This window comes from Capricornis sumatraensis, chromosome 4 (genome assembly GCF_032405125.1).
Source record: "Capricornis sumatraensis isolate serow.1 chromosome 4, serow.2, whole genome shotgun sequence".
Taxonomy (NCBI): domain Eukaryota; kingdom Metazoa; phylum Chordata; class Mammalia; order Artiodactyla; family Bovidae; genus Capricornis; species Capricornis sumatraensis.
Window position 1 is genome coordinate 30,556,894 of NC_091072.1, and position 26,307 is coordinate 30,583,200.

The 26,307-nt window shown below is 44.0% G+C and overlaps 1 protein-coding gene across 4 annotated transcripts in view; it reads left to right on the plus strand.

The window, feature by feature from the left end:
• Window positions 1-26,307, plus strand: part of ENPP6 (ectonucleotide pyrophosphatase/phosphodiesterase 6) — a 79,005-nt gene that overhangs the window by 26,333 nt on the left and 26,365 nt on the right. For all 4 annotated transcript variants that reach the window (XM_068970328.1, XM_068970329.1, XM_068970330.1 and 1 more), the window contains exons 2-3: window positions 4,558-4,737; window positions 23,252-23,363. In XM_068970328.1, the coding sequence (XP_068826429.1) occupies window positions 4,558-4,737; window positions 23,252-23,363 (292 nt within the window). The remainder of the gene's footprint in view (window positions 1-4,557; window positions 4,738-23,251; window positions 23,364-26,307) is intronic.

A 26,307-nucleotide genomic window follows, 5' to 3' on the forward strand; every position in this document is an offset into this window, starting at 1 on the left:
CTCCAATATTTGGCCACCTGATGCAAAGAACTGACTCATTGGAAAAGACACTGAGGCTGGAAAATATTGAAGGCAGGAGAAGGGGACGACAGAGGATGAGATGGCTGGATGGCATCACTGACTCAATGGACATGAGTTTGAGTAAACTCTGGGAGTTGGTGATGGACAGGGAGGCCTGGTGTGCTTCAGTCTATGGGGTCGCAAAGAGTCGGACACGACTGAGCAACTGAACTGAACTGAACTGATAAGCTAATGAGGGCTTCCTAAGAGGCAGTAGTGGGAAGCCCTCATTAGCTTATCAGTTCAGTTTAGTCTCCAACTGAGACTCTCCAGCTGCCAATGCAGGAGACATAAGAGACTTGGGTTCAACCTCTGGGTCAGGAAGATCCCCTGGAGGAGGCACGGCAATCCACTCCAGTATTCTTGCCTAGAGAATCCCATGGACAGGGGTGCCTGGCAGGCCACAGTCCATGGGGTCGAAAAGAGTCAGACAGGACTGAGCAACTTGGCACGCATGCATAAGCTAATGAGCTATGCAAATTTAGGATTGATGCAGGAGCTCTGGAGGGCTGAACTGCTTTGAGAGAACTTTGAAATTCACGGAGAAACTTTGGAGGTAGGTGCTGTGTAGCGGAGATGAATCAGTAAGGTGTACAAGGCCAGAGGTTTTTGAGTGAGGGGCCAAGGAGGAAACCTTGGTGGGGGTAGCTGAAAGGACTTTGAAGAATGTGGATGTCTGACCCTCAATCCGCAGTTCTTTGCTCTGCTCTCAGTCTTCCTCTTCGCACCCCACTGAATCCCCAGTTACGTTTACCAGACTCATGTATATTTCATGTAAGCGGGTTTCTTTGTGCCATGCAATAAAGCACTGAGCGTCACTTCTGGGGTGCCATATGTCATGGAAGCAGAAGTCTAGCAGGAGAGATGCCTGCGATGTACTGAGTGTCATGGGGAAGTGCAGGAATTCAGTGGAAATGGGTTTGGGACAAATGACGTGGAGAGCTCAGAAGAAAGGAGGCTCCAGCTGATCCCCAGATTCCATTTGTCGGCGTGACTCTCTACCCTCATGTTCATAATGTAAGTTAATGTTCAGAGGTTTCACTATGTGCCAGGTATTCATCTACGTGGTGGTGGTTTAGCTGCTAAGACATGTCCGACTCTTTGCGACCCCATGGACTATAGCCCGCCAGCTCCTCTGTCCATGGGATTTTCCAGGCAACAATACTGGAGTGGGTTGCTCTTACCTTCTCCAGTTCACGTATGTATTCATAGGCATATGTGTGTACAGAGCTGCATTTGGAGGAGGCGGGGGAGGAGGGAGAGGAGGCAGATCTTCCTTAACACCGTACCTGAAATCCACCTGGGATTTGTGGTTTGTGATGGTGTCAAGAAAGTTTCTACTGATGTTTTGAGCAAAGGGTCCGAGTAATCAAACTACAGCGAGGCTCCGTTTAGAAAGCCCAGAGCAGAGAAAAATCAAGAAGAGTTGCAGATGCCTAAAAATAGACACGGGTCAGGCAGAAATATGGAGAGGAGAGCTTGTGGGCTGCAGAAGCCAGTACAATGTGCTCCGTTCTGTTCTGTTCTTTTCCTCTTTTCCCCAAGCAATAAAAACAAAAGCGCGAGAGAGGGCCAGGGTGGGTAAGGAAACCAGCTTGAGGAAGAGCAGACTCAGACTGTCACAGCCAGACTGCCAGCCTTCATGTATTCATGTGAAGGAAAATCAGCTCAGCTGGGAGCGAAGATTTGAGCAGACGAGGAGATGGAGAGCCACCGTCTTCCTGCCGGCTTCCCTGAAAGGCAGTGCTTCCCAGAACAAAGGGATGCCCCTGGGGACCAGCCCAGCATCTGTGATTAAGCCTTTGAAGAATACACCCTCTCACTTCAACTCAAGGCCCAATCCACTAAAAGAATAAAACTCACTTTCTGAACAGGGTTCCAAGATGACCTTCTTGTTGAAATATCTCCCTCTTCACTTCGAAACCCGTTAATGATAGGAGGGAAACCACTGGTTCCGGGATCTTCTTGGGCACCATCCTCTCCCAGGAAGTGGTTGGGACCCTCCCTACTGGTGCTCATGTCATTCATCCTCTGGAGAGGGGTTGGGTCTCAGGACAGTGGGGATGGATAATTTACCTGCTTAGGTCTGAGCTCCCCTTAGAAGAGATGTGCAACTCTGGGCCAGCCTGGACCAGCCCGGGTGCCAGTGGTGACCAAAGCCGTCTCTGGAGGTCATCTCTCAAAGGCACTCCCCTGGAGAGGGCCATAATTAAGGTCTCTGAGGTTCACCGGAGTCTACAGGCACCATGACCAACTGGTATGGAAAGAAGATACAAAAGCTAATGTTGAAAACCAAAGACCCTTTAGGGAAAAAGTGAAGAGACCCAGATGACCACAGGAAAGAAGACTTCATCGTCTGAAATGTAGAAGTGTGGTAGAGCTGTGCATTAGCTGCGCACACAGACCTTAGCTCTCCTCAGTGAGGCCTTACGGGTACCTGAAAAATATAAGTGGGAGAGGCAGAGAACTTAGTTCAGCAGCAATTCTCCAGGAGAATATTCTCTGTCTGCCTCCCTCTCTCACACATACATGCACACACACACACACACACACCCCATAATCCAGTCATATCACAGCTCTACCGTCTAGGGGAGGCCATCACTTTTCACCCATGAGGGATAGAGCAAAGGATAGTGAGAAAGCCTGAAAATCTTTGGGTCTAGAGGGTTGAATATGAGTGTTGAAAAAAAGAGGGAAATTTCATCAAATGTTATTGTAGGGTTTCTGAGACAAGTAAAGGACGGAAGTTGTAAATACTTAAAAAAATTTTTTTTTGTTTGTTTGCTTCATGCTTCTCTGAATACAGAACATTTTCAAAACTGAATCATATTAGCCCCTGCTTTCATCTGGGTTTCATGCATTTCTTCTAGAGTAATCAAAACAGTTCCAATTAAAAGTAGAGACTGCTGCACACACACACACACACACACACCCCTTCTCCCTACTATTTGAACTTTTTGGCCAATGCTAAAAGGGCTTCCCAGGTGGCTCAGCGGTAAAGAATCCAATTGCCAGTGCAGGAGACGTGGGTCGAGCCGTGGGTGGGGAAGATCCTCTGGAGAAGGAAATGGCAATCCACTCCAGTATTCTTGCCTGGAGAATCCCATGGACGGAGGAGCCTGGAGGGCTGCAGTCCACAGAGGAGCAAAGAGTCGAACACAACTTAGCAACTAAACAACAACACGCATAACAAGGTGCTTGAGTATGGGGACCACATTTATTCAAATGTAAATCTCTACATCTATCACAATGTATAATCCATAGGAGCATTTAATAAATGTTAGTTGGAGGAATAAATGAAACTAAGAAGTTCTTTAGTCATTGGATAATTTGCTCAAAGTTTTTATTTATTTGTTAATTCTGTCAATTCACATGTGAAAGCTTAGGTCAGTGTCGAAAAACTAAATCTACAGTTTTGGGCGAAAATAATTTTGTTTGGCTCTCTGGGCTTTAAATTGAAAGCATCACTTGTGGAACACCTGAGTTTCTATGATGAAATAAAAGGTTTTTACTTTGGGATATTTTGAGTCTACAAATTTTCAAAATTATATTTTACGGTTTCTCCTTTTTTGATTAAAAGTAAAGTGTGGGTGTTGAGGAGTAGGCGCTGGCAAGAAGAAAGAACAACGGCAAACAAACAAGGAAACAAAAAAGCCACTTTGATGAAGCATCGTCAGTGAGCTCGATGAAGCCTGTTTCATCCCGGTGCCAAATGATGCTCACTAAATCGCAGCAATTTTTGATGCACTTGCCAATGTTTGTGTTATTTTTACTTTAAAGATGTAACAGATTGCTCCAAAATAAATAATTTAAGCCTCACGTTTCAAATGAGTCCAAGCGCTGTGTCTTTCACTTCTGCACCCAACAGAAGCTCCTCTCGTGTCTGTACCACACTCCACTGGCAGGGCTGTCTTCTTGCTTTGTTTTTCAAAGCGGAGTCTCTTTTTCACCATTCTGTTCCAAACATCAGGGGTTCTATCATCATTCAGCACTTGAAGCGATAACTTCTCTTTATCCGGGAGAAATGGAAACAAACTCCATGGGGTCTAGATTCGTGATCTGGTGGGAGGAGGGTTTGGAAAGGCTGCAGAGAGAACTCTAGGCTGAGAACATAACCCAAGCCCACGGGAATCTACAGCGTTCACACTGAAATTCTTTTCTAGACGTCGAGCCACGAACAATAGGTCAGGCTTTACACACCATGGTCTCAGTTTAACTTAAAATAGCTTCAGACTTGGCCAATTACTTTCACTCGAAATGGCCCCATCGTCAGTCAGTATTGGACTTCTTACTGGGTTGTTTGCCTTTAAGGTACAATCTAAGAGAAAAGAAACATCTATGATTTAAAAAATAATAATACTAAAAAAACACCCCAAGAATATATGCTGTTCTTTGCTCCCTAAATGAACGCGAATGGCTTATAAATTCAGAAAATAAAGACGACGTGTAAAAACACCAGAACAATAAACTGACAGCCTTGTGTCTTCGTTAATGTAGGTCGCCACTGTGAGGTCCATCAGATGACCGGGAACTACATGTGGGACCCTGACACCAACAAGTCATTTGACTTAGGTATCAACAGAGACAGCCGGTTGCCCCTCTGGTGGAATGGATCAGAACCTCTGTGGGTCACTCTGACCAAGGCCCAAAGGAAGGTCTACATGTACTACTGGCCAGGTGAGTGTGCTGACCTCCAGGCCACACCAGCCTCCCAAACCTCAGAGTACAGTGGCATCTCTGAAGACAAGCATGCACGTGGAGGTGTGTGAAGACCAAGCCAGGGTTTGAAAAACTGGGATCTTTGGTCAAAAAGTACCTTATGGAAGTGTTCCTTCATATTTTGCTGCACATAGATGTGTTTGAAGACCAGGCCAGGGTCTTTCCTCTGTTTTGTTGCCCTGCGGCAGGTGGGATGTTAGTTCCCAGACCAGGGATCAAACCTGTGTCCCCAGCATTGGCAGGCAGATTCTTAACCACCAGGGAAGTCTCCTTTATATTTTGGTTTGAACACGAGCATCAGACCAGACACTATGCCATCTCTTACTATCCTTGGTTCAGCAATATTTCTGCAGTATAGCATGCATTTTCATGGGCAAAATTTTGGATACCCAGGAGAGATAAGTAATAGGGAGCTTATTTGCCTTACAAAAGAATTTAGAGTACCGTTTCTGTAGATTTTGAGATCTCCTACAATACTGAAAAGAGGGTTCAAAGCTCTTGCGACTTTATGGTTGTGCATTCAATGAAGCCTCTATATTAATAGTCTGCCTGCTATATATATAGTCCGTGAGAAACTGAAGGACTTAACTTACTTCAGTGAGGGAGATAAGCAGTCCTGTAGACTGTCCTGGAGGCCGCAAGGAGACTTCAGCATCTCTCGTCCTTTTCTTTTGTTCTATTTTTCGGCTGCGCTGCATGGCTTATGGGATCTTAGTTGCCCCAACCAGGGATCGAACCTGTGCCCCCTACGGTGGAAGTGCAGAGTCTGAACCACTGGACCACCAGGGAAGTCCGGGAGGCTCTCGTTTTGTCAGCCAAAACTCTGTCATTAAGGATGACAGGATTCCATGACAACAAAATAATCGACTCACCTCTGCCTTCCCATTGACCAGACGTGTTGCTAGGCAAGTGGGCAATTCGACTTTTCCACACACATGGCTGCAGACACTTTTTTCCTGTTGCTTCATGGTGCAATCCCAGATGATTGTTGTTGTGGAAGGAGAGATGGGGGGTGCCTAGAAGAAATGAACGGTACAAACAGAGAAGCTGCTAGAGGGATTTTGCTGGGCTGGGCTGGTGGCAAAGCAGCCTGATGAAATGGTGAGAGTGTGGCGGGTTCTGGGGGAATGGGGAAGCCTGGAGAAAAGGGTGAGTAAGCCCAGGCTGAGTCACAGGTGGCCCACATCGACGACGTGGGCCTTGAGCAGGAGTTTGCAGGATGCTGGTTGGCGGCGGTCACAAGGAGAGTGGTTCAGGCATTCAAGGCCATGCCAGCTCCCGGAGGAGGAGCGTGGAACACAGACAGATGGGGAGCGGGGCGACCTGCCATGCTGCGGCAAGTGCCCTAAAGCTGCCGCTGAGCAGTGACTAGCGTCCACAGGTGAGCCTGGGACGACCAGGGCGGCTTTCACATCACATCTGCTACTTCACCTCTGAGCAGTGGAACAGGCAGACCAGTCCTACTGGCAGATGCAGAGTTGGGGGCGTATTAGAGTTGCTTCAGGAAACACCTGGGGTTTCGTCCCTAACGGCTACCTTGGCTGACGTGAGAAAAAGCTTTCAAGCAAGGGTAGGGTTTAGAAGATGCCATCACCTTAAATGGAGGCTCCATTTTTCAAACAGTTGGATGTAAGATTAAGAAAACAACTGGGTGCCTCAGCCAAGCTAATCAGACTCCGAGAGGAGTCAAGCTCAGTTTCAGCACAACATGATGAGGTCCAGAGCCAAACGTTGCTGCATTTTGAGGTCATTTGCAGTAATCAGCATCGAAAAGCACAAGGATCCTGGTGCTTAGGCCCAGGAGAGGCACAGATGGATTGCACTGTCTTAGGGACCACCTCAGAACAGACCATCAAGACTAATATTGCCCTGGTGCCATAAGGGTCACCTTCCACAATATCGGATTAATTTAACTTTCCGTGTCTTGGAACTTGAGTTCTTCCTGCCTTGAAGAGGATCTCCCCCGGAATCTCCTCCCCTCTCCTCACATGCTTCATCGGCCTATGTTCCCCCTCTCCCATGACCTTTTGGGTGGCTTTGGATGCCGATGCTCCTGGAAAGGTGGGGGAGACCCTAAAGGAGACACTTGCCGCATTTCAGACTTCTCTCTGTCCTACTACAGAGCTTCACTCTTGATCTCACCTTGGGGCATCTGGCTCCGTAACCATAATCAACAATTTGAATTTATATATCACCGAGTAGCTACAAAGTCTCGACACTAGTTTGCATGTAAAGTATCTTGCTGCACCTCCAAAACGGCTCCTGAAAGGCAAGAAAAAGCCAGTCGCTTTCTCTGAGTCCCAGCTAATGTGACATGACAAATACTCCTTGAGGTCAGTTTAAGGTGTTACCTGTCAGGAGGGCAGAAGCTAAGAAAGATAACCTCCTAGAATTTCCTCCAAACGAAGATTAGCTAACTGTCTGGCTGTGTGGAAGTCTTGATAGAAATTGGATGAAAAGTCTCTGGCTTCTTAGACACCGTCCAGTCCTTGTAAACTGGATCCACAAATTCAGATTCCTTGAGAACCTGCTGGCTCTGAAGGGCCTGCCGCCCAGCCCATGTCCGGCATGCTCCGGCCCCTCCGTTCTTACTGGCTGACTGCTGAGGCATTAGCGGCCGCTGTTGTCCTTTCCCTTCCCACCTCAGCCCCCTCCAGACACAGCGCCTGGCCCGGTGTGGTCCTTGGTCTCTGCAAGATTAAGCAGAGTGCAGTGGCGTTTCTTCCAAATGTGACTTGGTTTTCTTTGCTTCTCAAATCCTCCTCTCCCCTCTCCACTCCCCACTGGACATTGCACAGACCTCTTGACGAGGCCTGGGAAATCTTCGTTGCTTCAGTGAGCTGTGTTATGACACTTCGAGTCTCGCCATGAAGTCAATATTTAGAAGTGCAATTTAAAAATGGCAGGAGTTCAAGTCTTCCTGTCAGGTAGATAAAGCGGCAGACTGAAAAATTGATCACTGGTGAAGAGTCCAAAGGACCCCACCTCAAGTCTTGAGAAATTTAATATTGTAAGCAGAGCCTTCGTTTCCCCACCCAGTGATGCCATGGAGCTGTGCAGGGGGGAGATGATCCCCTCAGGAAATGATCCCAGGCCCTAAACCAAATGGAGGGAAGGCTCCCCCAGATCAGCCAGGATCTAGGAGTGATCTGTGAAGCATAAGTTGAGGGTGTGTCATCCCCTAACTGTATTTCCCTGTTCCATCCCTCTGGTTCGAAGTCCAGGGGGTTTTATTGAGCAGGGAAGAGAAGAGTCTCCAATATTCACTTCAGATGGAGACCAAACCAAGGAGAAGGATGCCTTGAGGAGAAGAGGTGACATGGGGGAATATAGGAGGGTAAGTAAACCATTGCATGGAAATAGAATCTGAGCTCTGTGAACAACTGATGGTACTTTACACAATGGCAGAAGTTTTCAAGTTTATTCTCATGACTCTGATGAACTGCCCCCCACCCCCCACCCCACCCCCCCGCCCCCAAAGGAACAAAAACAGCAGCCTTTTAGGAGTCTGTGGTTAAAACTCTTGGAGCAAGCGTCTGGAGACTCTAAGTTTACATCTTCAGTCATGATTTTGCAGCACTAACTCCGTAAGGCCAAGCAGTCAGGAAGAACTGGGGGCAACTGTTCATACGGCTGGGGATGGTGTTGGGTGTGGATATGGCCTCTATCCTGTGCAGGTGTTGAAACAAATAAGACACCTTATGTGGGGAAAGACACATTTCCAACCAGCTTCTCCTCCCCTGCCTCCCAGAAGTGGGCTGGGTGGGGAGTTAACAGGTGGGTATGTGACCTAGCTCCAGTCCAGTTTGCGTGTGCTCACGCAGTCGTGTCTGACTCTTTGTGACCCCATGGACTACAGCCCACCAGGCTCCTCTGTCCATGAGGATTCTCCAGGCAAGAACACTGGAGTGGGTTGCCATGCCCTCCTCCAGGGGATCTTCCCAACCCAGGGATCAAACCCAGGCCTCCCACATTGCAGACAGATTCTTTACTGTCTGAGCCACCAAGGAAGCTTCCCAGTCCAGTTTGGGTTATTAAAATCAAGTTGATTTAGTCTGGATAAGTGAGGAAACAGTTCCTGGCTACTGATCAGGACTTGCGGACTGTTTATAGCATCTTGCTCTGCCCCACCATGCTAGGTCCCTGACAGCTTTCCCTTGGCCAAACTTAGATGAATGAACCTAGTCTAGGGGCAGTCTAGGAGCCCAGCATCAATCATGCAAATGTCTAAGTTCTTGGATTCTATCTATATGTGACTCCAAACATCTGGATTATAGACTGGAATTTTTTTTCAAACATTCAAACACAGGGACCCAGATTTTCACTAAATTTTCCAGTATCACTGCCAGTTTGGCATTGATCTTTAAGGTGGTTGCAATTTTAGGACCCGAAGAGGCTTTAGTCAGTAAGTAATTTTCAGTTACCTATACTTCTAAATCAAGATCTCTTTAGGAAACTGATCAAAACTATTTTGTTGTTTTTTTGCTAGAAAAACAAACACATACATACTACACTCACAATTCAATGCTCATACAATACAAGAGAATATAGTGATGAGAAATACCAGATGGTCTTTGACATGACAACATATATACATCTATAATATCTAGGAGATTTGGGGTTTTTTTCCAATGTGAGAGAAACATGTCTCAAAAACTCACCAAAGTATCAATAACACCCCCCAAACCCTCTGGTTCATTTTGTCTGCCAAGTACTCTTGGGTCGGAATTCTCTAAGAGTCTCTGGATGGCATCACTGACTCAACAGACACGAGTTGGAGCAAACTCAGGGAGACAGTGAAGGACAGGGAAGCCTGGCGTGCTGCAGTTCATGGGTCACAAAGAGTCGGACACGGCTTGGTGACCGAACAACAGCTCTGGGTTGAATGCAGCTGGGGTGCTTTCCTTTGTTTGCTGGTACCTGGGGGTAAGGTCTGTGTTGATGCTGCCGTGGTCTGTCTGCATCAGCAAGGAAAAGGTGACACATTCGCATTTCAGGTCAGAGGTTGTCTCAGAGGCGTGATCGATCTTCGAAAGCCTCCTTTAGAGGCTCAGCCAGTCCCGCGGCAGAGAGGCTGGGGAGGGCGGCGTCGCTCTGGAGTGCTGCCTGCTGCGGACTGCTCCCCCAGCTCTCCCGAGCCTTCAGAGCTGTTCAGCCACAGCCAGGCTCCTCTCACAGGATGGTGTCTCAGCCAGGGTTTCTCAGCAACGTCCATTATAGTCATTGGAAAGCCTTAAAGAGAAACCCAGGGACGCACTCCCATTCTTCACAAATCATGGCAAATCTGCTTCTTCATAAAACATCTTACAAGGGTGTGACTCAGGGCCCCTAATAAGCTCTCAGGAGACGGCCATGAGCAAAACCAGATACAGGCTCTCCCCGCCTCTGCCCCGCTCCCCCAGGGAACTTACCATCCATCCAGTCCAGGAGACAGATGATAATCTAATACTTGCCTGGATAAATGAAAAGTCCACTTCTTTAAAGTATAATGACGAAAAGTCGATTGCCTTATGACTTCATCTAATAGGGGATCTGGTTTCACCCTAGAGGGCGATGTATGTTAACACCTGAGGGCGTGGTGAGAGGGTAGCGGCGGAAGGAGCATCCGATCTGAGCAGATGACACGTGTTAAGGGATGAGAGGAGCTTGGAAGTTTCAAAAAACTAAGAGAGTAGGATGGACGGGGTGTGGGTGGGGTGGAGAGAAGCTGAGGTCAGGCCAGGCTCCAGGCATGGGCCAACTGAAAAATGTACTCTTATCCTGAGAGGAACTAGAAGTCACTGGAAGGTCTTACGGAAGGAGGGGACAGTATAGTATGTGAATTTGATAAGAGGACTTTGGCAGGGCCTTGGAGCAGGGAGCACAGGCATCCAGAGGGGGTGGATGAAGGGTGGCCAGCCCACCAGGAAGGTCCTGCACGGACCCAGGAGAGAGGTGAGAACAGTGTGGACAACGGTAGCAGAGGTGGGGAGAAACGGGGGGGTTGGGGACACACTTAGGGGCTAAAATCACCAGGACCTGGCGACACACTGGATCTGCGATGGAGGGGTCGAGCAGCGACCAGCCGGACACTTGGTTTCCAGCTTACAGATTGGTACAGAGGGAGGCCGAGTCTTTGCCTAACCTGGGAATTGAAAGAGGAGCGGTGTGGAGGCAGAGGAATGCCTGAGTTGACCCTGTCAAGTCACAGGCTCAGAGAGGGGAGCTGGAGACACATCAAGGTGGTGCAGAGAGGACCCGGGGTGATGAAGCTGTGGCCGGGAAGGTCAGCCAGGGGAGAGGCGACAAGCAGAGTGGAGAGTGTCCCAGGCATGGCCTGGGGGAAGGTGGCGCTCGAGGATCAGATGGGGCGAGTGAGGCTGGAGAGGAAGCAAAGGGGTTGCTCTGGAAGCAGGAGGAAAGACAGAAGAGCCGTGAAAAGTACAACGAAGGAGAGTGACATCACCCTTTGAAGGCATCTGATGAGCGGCCTGACATCACCCGAGGGGCAGGGGAGGGCCCACTGGAGAGCAGGCCAGCTGAAATCTGTTGGCCCCACTTGCTGCAGAGACGAGAGGAAAGAAAAGGTTTCAGGAGAGAGTGGCCATCCCAGGGTTCCCTGCCAAGGGGCAAAGACAGCATCTGAATTTATTATCTGCAGCATCACTGGCCAGCTCCAAACTCTGTAGCTGTTTAATTTCAGTGTAGTATCAAGAAGGGTTCATAATAATAACCCCACAGTATTCTTTAATTTCCCTCTATTGCAGAAGAGTCTGGGATTGTATAGTGACAACGATCATTGTACCTCATCTCATACTGGTTTTTGAAGGAAACAAAATGTAGAAAGAATAAAATGTGTAATGATTTTTTCCCCACACTTTTCAATTAAATAGGAAAAGAAAAAACAAAACACCTTTTTTTGTTCTGGTTAGTGAATCCACTGACTCCTGCTGTTGCTAAGTCGCGTCAGTGGTGTCTGACAATGGCCTCACAATGCCTTGCTGAAGTTTCCCCACCGCCTTCCAAAAGCAGCTGCCCAGCCAGGGTTAGGCACATGCCACCCCCGCCCTTGGGTTCCTATCAGTCACCTCTTATGCCCAGTGAGTCATTTTCGGTGGAGTTTCCACAATCCTCTCTATTGGATGGATGCTTCTCATCTCAGCTCCCTCCCCCTGATCACGGGCCAGCCCTTGTGGCACCTTGTGCCCGGGCCAGTCCCCCCAGCCCCAAGGCCCCTAGATCAGAAGAATCCTCCCAGCCCTGTGGGCCAGGCCGACTCGGGAAAGGGTCTCTGAGATCAAAGGCCAAGGTTCCCCCAAGGACTTGTCCCCACAAGCTCCCGTGCCTCCGATGTGTCTCCCTGGAAAAGGTTACATGTGTCTAAGAGAGCTAATTGGCTTAGCTGTTTTAATAAGCTCTCCTGAGACACGTATTCAGCACCTGTACACCTGCATAAAATGCAGCTTGCAAGGATTATTGTTACAAGACGCATCAGAGTTGGCAAGCCGAGAGGCACTTGGAAGGTGAGACCTGTGTTCTAGGAAGTTTGGAGAGGCGTGATTTTCACGGGCTCAGCTTGGTGGTCCTTGGAGGGAGCTGCCAGGAAGGAAGGATTATTCAGGAAAACAGTGGAAAAGTATCAGAGCCAGGAAGCTGATTAGTAGACAGCAAGGAGACCTTGGGGCAGTCACCTCTTCCACCTGAGGCTGTTGTTTTCTCAGCTATAAAATAAAACGTGTTGACGTGAGGCTGCTGTGAAGGGCTGTTCCTTGCATTCGGATGCCGCGTCCTTGGGGGTGTGGCTGACACTGTCACCATCGCAGGTTCCCATGTTTATTTTGACAGTATTTTGGTCCATGAGAGTCAAGTGTTGCTAGGATATATTAAAATAATTTTCTAGTGGATGGAAGTTAAGTGTTTTGAAGAAGAAAGCCTTAATTATTTTTTCTTGTTTGCATAAAGGTACATGGGATTAGTGGTTCTCTTGGGCTGTCTTTTAAGTTCCGTCTAACTCTTTATTTTCAGCTCAGGATATTTGTATTGGGTTGCTGAGGTGGGAAAACAGACTTCTGACAGAGATAAGATGAGGACCTAGACAATGAGCCCTAATTAAGGGCAGTTCCCTTCCAAGTTCCCTGGGAACCATGAGGAAACAAGATGCAGCAAAGCCAAGGCCTGCCCTCGATGGGCTGGTGAAGCCAGACGCTTCCTGCCAAGTTCCCGGCTCGTCTTTGAAAATGCTAGAGCCAGGCCACTGCCCTTGTTTCCCCACAGACTCGGAATCCCTGCTTTCCTCAGGCACAGCTAGGGTGACCTGAAGGCCCTCAGTTGACCAAACTCACGCTCCTGGGGAGGCCATGAAAATGTTCTGGAAGCAGCCGCAGGGCGCCCAGGCCCACAGACTGAGCCCATGGTGGATCCAGAGAGGGGTCCACAGCCTCCTGACCAGAGAAAGAGCTCATGGGATCCACGCAACACAGCCCCTCCAATGCTCTGATTTCCATCAGATAAAGACTAAGGAAAATAAAACCAAACCCCCACACAAATTCTCCCAGGAATAATGAGCCTTCCCCTCTCTAAAACTACCACTCACTAATTCCATGTTTCATTCCACCGTGGCTGTCTTTGCTGGCTGGCTGCTTCCTTTGCCAGTTATTTATTCATTCTGGGTTTTCAATACTAGAGGTCTGGTGATGACTGGTGTTGCCTTTTGAGATTCCACCCAGGAGAGACCGTTCTGGACAGAGTGTGCAGAAGGATTGCACTGGCCCCTGTTTCTGTGTACTCGGGGACTGGGCTCTCCCTTCCTGGATCCACATGGAGGTATATAGATTCTATCCAAAATAACTGTTCCCACAGGACTTGCATTCAGGGCATCTCTGCTGAGTTGAGACACAATCCTCTCACTCCATCATCTAGCTTTCTGCTTATCTGCAGACAGTGAGCAATAATGCTTGGTTTTCTCTGCAGTGAAGGTTCTCCCTCTCTCTGCTCAGCTGCTAGAGTTTCAGCTGGGGGACAAGCCTGAGAATAAATGACAGCCACCCTTCACATCTTACCTCCAGCTCCTCATGACACTAAACCCTGCTGCCTTCTGAAGCTCCCTTAGAGTAGCAGTACTAATGCCTGTTTTCCTGGTTCAGGGGTCTTCAAACTGTAAGGATTTCCAAGAGCACCATTAAAGGAATCTCTTTGAAAATCATCACCTTTCATATATAGTGCAAAGTCTGTTCTGATTAAAAATACACCCTTTTCCCACTATATATAAGAAAGGAGTACCCTTTGTTGATTAAGAACCTTACTAAGATGCATTGCCCTAGCATTTAAAAGCCTCCAGGGCCAACCAAAGGAACAGTTCAAAATATTGGAGTAGGTGTATAGAAAAGAATACATGCAGTGACAAAATAACAAAACCTAAAAAAAACAAGTAATTTCCAATGCTCTCTTTTAAATTATTTAAGAAAAACTTAATTGATTGTCAGCTGAAGCAGTATTTAAAAATTTATGATGATAGATCACTATGTGAATGTTAGCATTCAAAGAAGCAGTTCAAAGAATTAAATGACAAACTATTTCTATTTCCATCTACTTGTTTATGTAAACTACTTTCTTAGCACTTAGATTTAACAAATAGGAATAGAGTCAATTCTAAACTTGTCTCATTCTACAGATCCATCATATTCATCCATGGATATACACACTGATTTTTAAAAGATCCTATTCTTTTCATTACGAGATGTGTTTCCAATAAAATTGTTAACTTTTTATTCTTAAAAATCATTTATTGAAATTTGGGATTACACTTGGTACAATGACAGGCAAAGATATTTGGAAACAACACTTCTCTCCAGCAACAACTGAAAATGCTGCTGGATTGTGTGTGTTGGGGGGAAGGTAATGCATCAGACACAGACCAAGATCTAGAGAACTGGGTGTATCTGACAATCGGCACCATAGTTCTCCTCCATTCAAACACTGACCTCAAAAGCAGCCCCTGAGAGACTAAGACACTAACCTGAGGTTTTAACAGGATCTCAGCATGGGGGAAATGACAAAGATTGGCATTCACGGGTCACCATGGAGAAGAGATATAGAAAACACCTTAGGCTTTCAGTCGTGATAATAACTTCGGGTAAGAATGAACTAGAAGCAGACAGGGGGTGACGACCTCTGGATGCTTGAAGCCCTTATAAAGCCCAAGCTGAGCCTCAAGTCGTCTTCAGTTCAGTTCAGTCACTCAGTCTTGTCTGACTCTTTGCGACCCCAAGGACTGAAGCATGCCAGGCCTCCCTGTCCATCACCAACTCCCAGTGTTTCCTCAAACTCATGTCCATTGAGTCAGTGATGCCATCCAACCATCTCATCCTCTGTTGTCCCCTTCTCCTCCTCCCTTCAATCTTTCCCAGCATCAGGGTCTTTTCAAATGAGTCAGCTCTTCGCATCAGGTGACCAAAGTATTGGAGTTTCAGCTTCAGCCTCAGTCCTTCCAATGAACATTCCGGACTGATTTCCTTTAAGATGGACAGGTTGGATCACCCTTTGCAGTCCAAGGGACTCTCAAGAGTCTTCTCCAACACCACAGTTCAAAAGCATCAGTTCTTCAGTGCTCAGCTTTCTTTATAGTCCAACTCTCACATCCATACATGACCACTGGAATATCAAATCATCTTCATCTCTGACTAAATTCACTCTGGGTTGGGACCTCCCCAGTGGTCCTCTAGTATAGACTCAGTGCTCCCAGGGCACGGAGCCTGGATTCAATCCCTGCTCAGGGAACTACATCCCACATGCCACAAATGAAAGATCCCATGTGCTGCAGGTGAGACCCGGTGCCAGACAAGTAAATAAATAGTTTAAAAAGTAAATTCACTCTGGGTTAAGATGGTCTGCCTGCAGCCTACATGCCCATGATAAGCAAAAGCATATGCTTTCCAGAAGAAGTTAATAACATACAGAGCATCAAATGATAGCTACAATTTTCCATATACAACAGAGAGCATTCAGCTATTAAAAAAAACAGAATATGGGGAAACAAGGCCTGACTGAAATCTCAGGGGAAATAAATAGACCAATCTTGACTGAAAAATCAAGAGAAACACAGTAGACAATAGACTCAAACCCACTGATCCAGATACCAGAAGACCTAAAGAGAGGTATGATAAGAGGACTAAGTGACAAAATGGAGACTTGTACTAATAAACTAGAACCTTTTCTGGAAAGTGAATTCTAGAGCTGGAGACAGTGCTCCCGCTTAAATAGGCAAAAGGATGAAAAAAGGCAGGAAAAAATGTTCAAGACATAGGGGACATCGTGAAACGGCCACATGAGGAAGGACTGGAGACAGAGGATAAGACACAAGTAATATTTGAGAGATGATGTTTGAGAACTTTCCAAAATGGACAAGAAATATCGAGTCACAGACTCAAGAAGTGCTGTGAAACCCAGGAGAGAACACCGTGGCTATGAGAACTGCTGACTCCTCAGACGATGAGAAAATCTTCAAGGCAGCAGCAGAAAATTGTGCAGAGAGGCAGGGATAGGACTGACAGCCGACTTTCCAACAGAAACGTTGGAATCCAGAAAAACAATACAGTGATACTCCCAAAGCGATGGAAGGAAAGCATTTCTCTGTATTCAGTGAAAAGTATCCTTCAGAAATGGAGGCAAAATAATGATTTTTTTCTGGAGACAGAAAACTGAGAGAATTAATTACCAACAGGTTTAGAGTAGAGGAAAGGCAAAACTCTTTAGGCAGAAGAAAAATGATCACAAATGGAAGTGCAGAGATGGAGGAAGGAATGAAGAGCCACAGAAAGAGTAAGTGTGTAGAAAAAGATAAATTAATAATAATAATATTTCATAATAAATTTTAGATTAAAAATTCATAAGGAATTAAAATACATGACAAGAGAAGCGTAGAAGGTGGGAGAAATGTAAAATTCAGAGTTGAAGTGTTCAGATGTCTTTGCATTGCCTGGAAAGTTTTGGGAGTACAAATTTATATTTCAATAAACCAATATTTCAATTAAAAAATATCATCTTTAGGGCACTATGCCAGATGGAGGTTAATTAAAATATATAAATACACGGTAATAGAAGAGAGAAAATTGAACAATAATAATCGTACATACATAATCTGAAAGGAAATAAGAAAGGAGACAAAAGCTATCAAATGAATCATGAATTCAAGACATGTATTTGGGTGGCTGATTTAAACACAAAAATTTCCTTAAGTCCATTACATGTAAAAGTTTTTTTCTTCCTAATATTTCATTAAATACTCCAATTAATCTGAAAGAGTCTATTTATATAAAGTTCAAAAGCAGGTAAAGCTAATCTACAGTGTTAGAATGGTGTTTACACTTGGAAGGGCAGTGACTAAAAGGGGGCGTGAGAAGGTACTCGTATGTGAAGGTCATGTTCTGTTTCCTGGGCTGGGTGCTGGCTACACAGCTGTATTTACTTTGTCAGAATTTGTTCAACAGTACATTTATCATTTATTCACTTTGTATGTGTTTTTGTTAAGCTTTAATAGAAATTTACATTAAAACAACTATTGTCAGGCTGGATTAAAAACAAAAACCAATATATGCTGCTTATAAAAGATGTACATTGGGACTTCCCTGATGGTTCAGCAGTTAAGACTCCGAGCTTCCACTGCAGGGGGCAGAGGTTCCATTCCTGGTCAGGGAACTTAAGATCCCAGATGCTGTGCAGTAGGGCCAAAAATGTAAAACAAAACAACTTACATTAAAATGTAAGTATGCAGAAATGTTTAAAGTGATAGCATTTTTTAAAGACACAGCACACAAACACTCACCAAAGGAGAGCTGGTGTAGCTATAACATTAGCTAGTGCAGACCCTAAGCTTAGACTATTTTTAAATAAAGAATAACAGTTCACATTGATATAAAATTTCAATCTACCAAGAAGTTGTAATAACTCTAAATTTTAATGCTCCTAATTACACAATCTAAAAATAAATAAAGCAAACATTGATGAAACTAAAAGGAGAAATGAGTAAATTCACAATGATGATAGATTTTTAAGACATCTTTCTCAGTAATAGATAAAAAAATAGAAAATGAAAAGGTTAGAAAGATACAGAAAATCTATGCAACATAATTAACATATTTACTTAATTAATATTACTAGAACTCTCTACCCAGCTACTGCTAAATACCCATCACTCCCAAGTGTACATGGAACATTTGTCACAAATGACCATATGTTAGCCATAGGGCATTTCTCAACAAACTGGAACTACATGAAATTATACAGAATGTGTTCTCTGACTACAGTGCAATTATGGTCAATAATAGAAAAATTTAATCCACATATGTGTAAAATAACCAGAGACTTCTAAATAACTCATAGTTCAAAGAAGTAAGTATGGAAATTTGGAAAATATCTTAGACTGAGGAATAATGAAAATACTACATATAACACAGTAGAATGCAACCAAAGTCATTCTTAAATGGAAAATAATAGTTACACATCCAAGTGATGACAAGGGTGGAGAAACACAGGCTCATATAGTGCTGGGAGGAGCAAATTAATTTAACAGCTTTGAAAAACTCTTCAGAACTATCTAATAATAAAGGTGAACATACACATATCCCAAATTTAGCAAATCTATTCCTATGCAGATTACAACAGAAATGCATACCTAAGTGCATCCAAGAATGTGTACGAGAATGTTTATATCAGCATTATTCATAATTTTTAAAAAGTGGATATTCACACTAGAACTTTTATGTCCTAATGGGTCTTTTAGAAGAAAGTTGGAAGTTACAACTAAAAAATATGTCTTTGATTTCTTATTACAAAAATAAAAGGTATTTATTTTAGGAAAGTTTGTTCAATTCAATAATAATAGGAATTTAAAAGTCAACTATGATCCTTTTGTATCAGTTAGAAACTACTTAGCGCAAATTTTAGAAAAACTAGCCAACAGTGTACAATGGCTAAACACATAGGAATTTCTTTGTATCACATAAGAAGTATGCACTTTATGTGGTTCAGCAGCTTAACATGTCCGTTGAAAAACCTAGGCTCTTTCTATCCTTCTGGTCCATATTGGCATATTAATTTTTTATCTTTATGCTTGTGGACTCATGGTTTCGAAACGGCTGACACCAGTCCAGAGATCATATCCTTACAACCTGCATTCCTAACTGCAAAAGGGGAAAAGAGATAGCGCTGGCATCTCATGTTTATTTTTCATGTGGAAACAAAGCTTCCCACTCGAAGCATCTCAGCATGTATCAATGCCAGTGGTGGGTCACGTGACCATTCCTAGTCATAAGTGAGCCTGGGCACTTGAGAAATTTTCCTCTTTTTCTAAGGGATGGAAAGGAACTTCGGAATGACTTCAGTTTAGCCAAGAATAAGTCTACCGAATCAGCCACTGAAATTTTACCCTTTCTTATATTTTGTTATATTCACTTCCATTCTTTCTTAGACATAATCATCTTTTAAATATTTACAAAAATGAGATAATTCCTTTACCAACTATTCACTAGCCTTTTTTCACATAAAATAGTATGCCAGTGAATACAAATGACATAATTTTAATTCTTATATGGCATTTCATTATTTGGATGTGCCATAATTTAAACATATCTCTATTACCAAATGTTTAAATTGCTTCTTAATTTTATATTCTAAATAATATTGTATTAAAGATGCTTGTATATGCAATTTTATTTTCTTAGAATATGTTTTCTGAAGTGGCTTGCAAGGCAAAGCATGTATACAATCAAAAATGGCAAAAGTATTACCTAACATTGCCACTATAGAGGAGCGCGACCCAGAAATTCACTCTTAGGCGTATGCCCTCATATTGGTGTTTTTCAAACACTGGTCTTGATTCCCAGGGACAGTGATATTAAATATGGATCGCAAATCAGTGTTTTAAAAAACCTACATAAAACAGAACAAGAATATTAGCAGGCATTGCACATAGTTTGGCGCAACATCTGTTTCTTCTGTGAGTGTGTGTGTTCTGTGCTGCGTCATGAAGCAAAATGAGTGTTTTGCCACGGGTGACAAAAAGTTTTTTTTAAATGTTCCCATTGAGGAATGCTTGTGCGTGCCTCTGATTCCAGCATTCATTTTTTATTTCTGCTTCTTGTTAACTGTCTTGATAAGAAGTTCTGTAACACTAACAAATTACAGTGGTGATGGCAATGTTCCTATTCGCTTCTGACCTAAATGAAAATGTGTCCCATGAAGTTTTGAAATGTAGAATTTTCACCATTGTTAGTAACTAGTCTGTCAGTGAAGTTTTCATTTCCTCTTTACATCAAGTTTCATAGAGGTTTTCTTTTTTATTTATAATGAGTTGGATTTATTTTTAGTTAACTGTTATGATTAATTTCTAGTTTTATTACCTGTGGTCAGAGATAATATGCGTTGTGCGATAAAGTTTCTACTTTTGGGAAGTTATTGAGATTTTCTCTGTGGATGAGAATATGGTCAGCTTTTCCAACTGTTGTATTTTTATAATAATTCCATTCTTATAAGAATTCTATAATAAGATTCAATAATAACATTATATAATAATAAGATAAATTTTCAATGTCTATTGACTACAACTTGGGCTTCCCAGGTGGGTCAGATGGTAAAGAATTCGCCTGCAATGCAGGAGACCCTGGTTTGATCCCTGGGTTGGGAAGATCCCCTGGAGGAGGGCATGGCAACACACTCCAGTTTTCTTGCCTGGAGAATTCCATGGACAGGGGAGCCTGGTGGGCTACAGTCCATAGGGTCGCAAAGAGTAGTACATGACGGAGGTGACTGAGCTCACACGCACATTGAATACAACTTATTGATACTAACATTGAAAGCCTCTGTATCTTTATGTAGCTATATCTTATATATTTGTATTTTCTTTATGTCTTGAGCTGTCATTAAAGTCTCCCACCAAGACTGTAATTTTGCACTTTATATTTCCAAGTCTTTTGTGTGTTGTGTTGTGTATATTTATGGTACATAAATACTAATTCACATTCTAAATGATTAATGTGGATTTGTAGCTGTTTCAGGCTTATGAGACCATAATCAACTTTAATACTATTGATAGACCTGATTTTTTGGTTTACTTTTGGTGGGTTTCTTTGGTCTACTCTTTTATATCTAATATTTCTGTGTCCTTTTACTTAAACTATAAAAAAATAGTTTATAGTTACTTCATGTTGACATTCTTGCAAGAATAGAGTGTAACCCATTCACATTTGTTTTGAAACAAGTATATTTGATTTTCCCTTTAATTATGCTTTCAGTATTAGTGCTTCTTGGATATCTCTTTTTTAAAAAAACTTCTCATGTACTTTGATTTTTACGCATCTTTTTTTTCCTTTAGTGACTTAGAAGTTATGCATACAGCTTTTTTCTGTATATTCCAATCATTTAAAATCAGTGTCTAGAATAAAAGCTATATATTATTGATTCCTTCCTGCTAACAAAAATAAAAATGCTTTTCTTTTCATTTTTGTTGAAATAACTTGGAACTTTGGATACAGGTTATTATATTAAACATTTTTAAAATATGCATCTTATTTTTCAAAAAAATTTTCGCATAATTACATTAATACTTATTACTAATACTTAACTGTTTTTTGAGACTTCATCATTTGCTGTTGCTTTATTTTAGAACCTGATCTTATTCATTCTTAGATTCTTTTATTTTGACTTATTTCTCAATAAACTTGTGTAAATCTTAATAGTATTGCAATGTCTCTGTCCTTAGTTTCCATAATTTCTGTCCATGCATGTCTGAATTCATCAGGTACTGTTTTAAAAGAATACCTGACGTTTCAGAGTCAGGTAACCCTAGATTCTAATGCCAGCTCCTCCTCCCACTTGCGCTGCGGCAGTGGGAAATCTCGCCGCCTTTCTGCCTCAGTTTCTCCTGATAAAATGGAGGCACGATCCAGTATTATATAGGATACATAAGGATTATACCAAGTTTACGTGGGACTCGTTTTCTCTGGGCTACAAGAAAGCTGACTGTCTGGCCTCCAGACCCCTCCTTGCCTGGGAATGTTGCTGTACTTGCTGGTCTCCACACACCTCATTGTTTCTCCCTCTGAACTCTTGTTTCCACCGCTCTCATTACTTGGGGCATCTCTTTCTTTCCACCTCCATCCCCCCAACACATCGGCCAGACACAGTCTATGAGACTGAGTGCAAATGGGGATTCGAGGAAAGCTTCCAGGAGGAAACAACTTCTGAATTACACGTGCCTGTGTCTGAGTCCCCTTACCACCCAGGAAACAGGCACCTCACTTTAGATTTCGAGTCTGACACTGTTTTCACAAGGTCCTCTCCCACTAGGCTAGATTCTAGAACAAAACCGGATGGAGATGCTATGTCTGAACATAGTGACCTACTTGGTGCCCAAGAAATAGACTCAACTATTTTAAACTGAGGCTGGCTCATTCCTCTCCTCCTCTATTTTCTGACAATAAGGTTTGGTGTCTCTTTCTCAGGGCAACCATTTCAACTTGTTCAGGGCCTGTGATGAAAAACCTGAGGCCACAACAGCTCCTAACATCTAAATGCCTTTCATTCTTTTACTTCATTTTGGAAGAGGCAAGAGTTTAGCTTAGAATCCTTGCTTGAACTCAGTGATTTTTAGGCATTTCCATCAGTACAGTACTTCTGAGTCCAGTCATTATTATTCCCAGGCTAGTCAGATACTACCTTTTACTTGATACTGGGCTTCCCTTGTGGCTCAGCTGGTAAAGAATCTGCCTACAGTGTGGGAGACCTGGGTTCGATCCCTGGGGTGGGAAGATCCCCCGGAGAAGGGAAAGGCTTCCCACTCCAATATTCTGGACTGGAGAATTCCATGGACTGGATAGTCCACAGGGTTGCAAAGTGTCAGATATGACTGAGCGACTTTCGCTTTCACTTTCTCTACTTGATTCTAGAACAGGCAAAGATACACTAGAAGAATTAGTAGTTGTAAACATTCTATAGAACAAAAGTTTTAATTGAGACATTTTGTGTTCTAATTAATTTTTGTTATTGTTTCAAACTGAGAAAGATAACCATTAACCAATTTTGCTAGTTCTTGTCAGAAGATACCAGTGTTGTATCGTCATTCATCATTCAGTCACTCAGTTGTGTTCGACTCTTTGCGATCTCATGGACTGCAGCATGCCAGGCTTCCCTGTCCTTCACTATCTCCCAGACTTTGCTCAAAGTCCATTGACTCAATGTCCATTGAGTCTGTGATGCCATCTGACCATCTCACCCTGTCACCCTCTTCTCCTCCTACCCAAATGTTGTATAGAAATGACATTTAAGACCCCCTTAAACAAAATTAGAGCTAAATACACCACCTATCACTAATACATTTTTATTTAATAAAAAGAAACAAAAATTTTTGTTTCGACTAATGTTATTTGCTTTCTAAAATTGTCCTATGGCTCTATCTTGATTACTGAAGAAGGTAACCATTTACCATCTTTCTCCTCCTTAGGCTGTGAAGTTGAGATTCTTGGTGTCAGACCTACTTACTGCCTGGAGTATAAATCTGTCCCAACGGATATCAATTTTGTCAACGCAGTCAGCGGCGCTCTTGATGTCTTCAAGTGAGTGTCCCAAATTCTTAGCCATGCCAGTGTTCTTCCTTGTTTCCAGGACCAATAAACAATGCTCAAGTGGATTAGGAACCCTTTGGGAGAGGTGGCACAATGTTTCAGAGAGGTGGTGAGCCTTTCACGTGGTGATTGCTACCTGCTAGCATGAGAAATTTTAGGTAGGAGCAGTCTTTGGAAACACTGAATTGAGAGCAAGGAACTCTCTGGGTCTTTGGGACTTTCTTCTTTATGCTGATGGACAGTAGAGAAGCCATGTGAATGTCAGCGTTTCTCTAATCATGATATAGTGAATGCTTGTCTCTCAGAAAACATTGATAAGTTTTTGGCAAAAAAAAAAAAAAAAAAGGGAGGGGAGAGATCTGTGGTGGCAAACGTTTGGAGAAATTGCCTCCTCTGCCATCTTCTTGGAAACGTACAAAGCCTATTGGCATATTAGAACATAAAAGCTTTTTTCTTCTTCCCCATGGAACTATCATCACACCCAGTTTGAAAAACACAGAAGTCAGTAGAGCTCTCCTGAATAGCAGGTGAGAGTCAGGGAAACTGACTTAACTTCTAAGTCTTGAATTTTTTCATAGTCAACAATTTCAACTATCCCTTTAAACTGCCTCCATTTCTCTCTGCCTAATTCCTTCTTTTCAATCCACTTCAGTAAGGAAAATGGATGTGACATCCTGAACATTTTTGTATTGCAAAGAGATCTGGACAGAATGGATGTGACATCCTGAATTTTTTTATATTGCAAAGAGATCTGGACAGAATCCTAAGGTGATGGGAGATCTGGGTGTCCCTGAAACCCCAGGGCTGGGGGCCCCACATAGCTTTCAGGTAACTGGGCTCATGGCCACATGTCCTTCTGGCATGGTTCCTGGGCTGGAGGCTATAAAGGGCCAGAAACAGATCTGTAGGCGTTCCCATCCGTCGCTGCTCACCCGGCCCCTCCGTTACAAATGAGCTGACCTGTGATGGAGACCAGACCCATGTGGAAAACAGCTGGCCACCAAGAATTTGTCAGCTAAGCTCCAAACAGGCAAGCACACTCAGCCCTTGAAGACTCCGGTCCCTCATGAATCAACGCGCTCCCACATAGACGTCTTTCACAAAAGGCATGCATATAAATCCCCAAATCACAAGCATCGCAGCTCCAGTGTTCCTGGCATCTGGGGTTGACAGCTTCCTGACACAAAGCCATCAGGTAAACCTGTGAGACTTACTAGCTTTCTGACCACATGGAGATTTATGAATATGCCAAATAGCCTTAAAGAAGCCAGCCCAGTGGCTGCTGTATTAAGGTGCAGTGTCTAAAACGTAGTGACCTGAAAGCATTTCATTGAACTTCAGGGCAACCAGTCAACCTTGCGAAATTCTCCCCATGTCCACGCCCCACCCTGGAGGTGTGCACAGTAAACATAGGATGTACTGTGTGGACCCGCACGTCTGGGATGCTCCAGGCTCAAGTACATAAGGCAGCTAAATGCAGAAGCATGTCTGAGGGCATGATTTTGTGGAAAGTTCTATTATGCACAAACATGGTGAAGGAAATGCCATCAGCCCATCAGTGTAATGAACATGGGCCTCAAAAAAGTTTAGGGATAGGTATGAACATGCCATCCCCGAGTAAAGAAATTTTCCCCACCGCCTACATTATGGGGACCCTCAGGGACGTTTTGTTCTCTGCTGTCTATAAATGCAGGGGGATTTATTATTAGTAATCCACATGTTAGCAAGTATGAATGATGATAATATTATTTGTGAGAAACGACCAAATAATAACTGAATCTAGTCCCCACCATGGAGGACGGACTGATGCTGAAGCTGAAACTCCAATGTTTTGGCCACTTGATGTGAGCAGCCAATTCATTGGAAAAGACCCTGATGCTAAAAAAAAATTGAGGGCAGGAGAGAAAGGGAGAACAGAGGGTGAGATGGTTGGATGGCATCACCAACTCAACGGACATGAGTTTGAGTAACTCTGGGAGATGGTGAAGGACAGGGAAGGCTCGTGTGCTGTTGTCCATGGGGTCACAGAGTCAGACATGACTTAGCAACTGAACAACAACATCATGGAGGAGAGAGGACATGGTATTTGTTAAAGAAGGACTAGTCTGCTTCATTCTAAAAAGAGAAAATCACGCTTGACTGGCAATTTCCCTTACCTTGAAAGCCATGTCTCCTCCAAACCATGAATGAAGTACACCTCGAGATATGAGAACATCACGGTATCATTAAAGGTTGTGCCCTCTTGATGAGTATGACCGTGGAGAAGGAAGATGCTGGGCTGAACCTGCTCTGGACTCCATCCCTGTGCAGTGAACGGCATCGGTGTGGACATTCGAAAGCCTGGGCTTGTGGAGCAAAGGGTCCTGACCTTGGATGTAGAAGGTCCACAATTTCCAGTCCTAGCCATGACTCCCCCTGGAGAAGAGATAGGCTACCCTCTTCAGTATTCTTGGGTTTTCCTGGTGGCTCAGACTGTAAAGAATCCATTTGCAATGTGGGAGACCTGGGTTCGATCCCTGGGTTGGGAAGATCCCCTGGAGGAGGGTGTGGCAACCCATTCCAGTATTGTTGCCTGGAGCATCCCATGGACAGAGGAGCCTGGTGGGCTACAGTCCATGGGGTCACGAAAAATCAGACACGACTGAGAGACTAAGCACACAGCACAGCAGCCGTGACTCGGGTCTGTGAGGCCTTTGAGTAACTCCTTGCATCCCTTTTGGCCTATTTCCTCACCTGCAAAATCTGCCAAAGCTTTTCTCTGGGGACGCTCTTCACCACAGACCCACAGCCTGGAGGCCCATACAACAGAGCTCACACCAGGAAATGAGAGTGACTGCGTCTCACCGCTGCCTTCGCCACGCCTCACACCGGCCTTCTTGGGGTTGGCAGGACCAGATAGCCGAATGAGAACCATTTCCACAAGTCAGTTGGGCTA